At 34.6% G+C, this 2,272-nt stretch overlaps 2 protein-coding genes across 2 annotated transcripts in view; one reads left to right on the top strand and one right to left on the bottom strand.

Annotated features, from left to right (window-relative positions):
* LOC106679360 (trypsin-1) overlaps positions 1 to 379 on the bottom strand; it is a 68,626-nt gene extending 68,247 nt beyond the window's left edge. The window contains exon 1 of the mRNA XM_067051497.1: positions 232 to 379. The gene's annotated coding sequence lies outside the window, so the exon portion shown is untranslated. The remainder of the gene's footprint in view (positions 1 to 231) is intronic.
* The window catches only part of LOC106679361 (venom serine protease), a gene marked incomplete at its 5' end in the record, with an annotated part of 23,108 nt that overhangs the window by 17,536 nt on the left and 3,300 nt on the right, over positions 1 to 2,272 (top strand). The window contains 2 exon segments of the mRNA XM_067051498.1: positions 1,386 to 1,552; positions 1,665 to 1,851. Of these exon segments, the coding sequence (XP_066907599.1) occupies positions 1,386 to 1,552; positions 1,665 to 1,851 (354 nt within the window).

The raw sequence follows: 2,272 nt of genomic DNA, 5'->3' as shown, positions 1-2,272 counted from the left end.
TCGATTTAACATGAGTTTTTCCATTTAACATGTTAAACCAAAGATCATGAATACTCCTTATGTTTACTACCTTCACTGGACCTTTCACCTAACCTTATAATGCCAAAAGGCAATCCAAGGGATTGCTGGATACCTAGCTGTACATACAGCATACCCCACTAAATGTACATATCATTTACCAATTTAAATTTTTCAGGAGGGTACGAAAAAAAAAATTAATTGAACACTTACCCCAAATGAATCTTTAAGAGATAATAAAATCCCTAACAGCTTCGTCAATTCATTTATCGTCCATCTGATTTGTTTCTTGTTACCTCTCCTATTTTTTTTTCTCCATCGAATTATTAGAGTTATCCATTGTTATTTAACAATTGGGGTATCAAGCAATAACAATAACTAACACAAAAGAACTAACCTAACACAACAAACAAAAACGGTGACGAGCTCAGCTGGTCTATTGTGTGACGTCATTCTCCATTTAACAGACCTAGTAACAGACTCTCAGCCATGTTACATGTTATTTCGTTTTAACATGGTAAAAGAAGGCAATATTTCTCCATTTAACCTAGCTTCTTTCCATTTAACACGCTTTAACATGTTAAACTAAAGATCATGAATACCCCTATGTTTAGTTCGTTATTTAATTTTGATTTGTTGGATCTATTTATTCTTGATATGTTAGTTCGAAGTATTCATTGGAATATGAATTATGGCCATTCTTCTCCACCTCCCCAAAGATCGCCATTTTCTTGAGGTTTTCTACTCTATGTGGTTTATTACAAAGAAATTGAAAGTTGAAAATCGGTCAATTTTTTCGAGGCAATATCGGTTGGTCACTCACTTGTCTACTCGGGCAATAATGTGCAGCACCTTTAATATAATTGAATTTGTTCGGGGAGAGAGGGGGTTCCCTGAACACCTCTGCATAGGAAACACTCCCACTTGCTATCCCTAATAAATCTCTGCGATACGCTGAAATCCTCAATGTTTCTCTACAATTCTGTGAACATTATTATTTTTTTTCTAGATTGAACCTTCTTATAAAAGATTTGAGGGAATATCATGTATGATACCTTCTGAAACTCTCTTTGGGGCCTCCACACAAAGGGTTGACAATACATTTGCATAAACATGATTGCATGATCTTGAGGCTGATATTAGGTCTAGCTATTAAACTTCAAACGTGAATTAATTATAACTCCTAACTATTATTTCAAATATAACTGAGAGCGTCTCACTCTGAAAGTGATAGGCTTGCACAACATTAAAAAAATGCCTTATTGAGTCTGACTGATAAATGTATTCATATATCTGAAAAACATCAAACATCTAAAAACAAAAAAACAATATTCTATTCTAAGCTATAATGGATCTTTACTGCTTAGGATGGGGCAGAGTTGCTGAAGATGGCAATCCAAGCAGAGAATTATTAAAAGTGGTCATGAAACCTTTAGATATAGAAATCTGCAAGGATATGGCGCCCCCGGGTGTTATAAATACAAATTTGAATTTACAGATGTGCACCTACTCATATAATAAAGATACATGTGCAGTAAGTAAAAGTATCTCTTTATTCGAAACATTTGACTTAAGTAATATCAAAGCAGTAATATTGGCTTTAACAATTAGCTTTAAATACAACATTGTAATCTTACCACGCGCAGGGAGATTCGGGAGGACCGCTGTTCATAATGGACCATTCTGTGGATCGCCTCATACAAGTGGCCATAGTATCTATGGGAGTGGGATGTGGGAGGTCTGATGAACCTGGTATCAACACTTTCATATTTCCGTATCTCGGCTGGATCCAATGGACAATCGAACGTTCCCTGCGTAAAATGCATCCTAAAGGTAAGGTATGGTGTTTTAATGAGTAATGAATCGATATGTAATGACAATCTATCAGCTATGGATCAATCCCAACTTGAAGACACCCAACCTATAAAGTCTGCTATATTTCTTACTAGTTGTTTCTGGGTTAATTAGTCATTTATACTTATTCAAATTAATTTAGTCCTTTAAACTATTATGATTGGATTACTTTTCCAATGAAAGAGTGTGTTTACAAATTAGTCATCTTTAACTAATATTACTATCTTGAAGAAGTTTTTTCGGAGGGTGCGGTCAGCAAAGAACAACATAAATAAACAAAACCATATTTATTTATTTTATACCGACGTTTCGACCTGAGTTTCAGGTCTTCATCAGGGCTATAGAACAAAAGAGATAACAACAACATTTAGAGTAACATACAATTGAAAAGGAATAGTAT

Source organism: Halyomorpha halys, unplaced genomic scaffold, assembly GCF_000696795.3.
Source record: "Halyomorpha halys isolate HHAL.00 unplaced genomic scaffold, Hhal_1.1 Scaffold197.1, whole genome shotgun sequence".
Taxonomy (NCBI): Eukaryota; Metazoa; Arthropoda; class Insecta; order Hemiptera; family Pentatomidae; genus Halyomorpha; species Halyomorpha halys.
The sequence above is the reverse complement of the archived record's forward strand: the minus strand, read 5'-3'. Positions and strand labels throughout refer to the sequence as shown.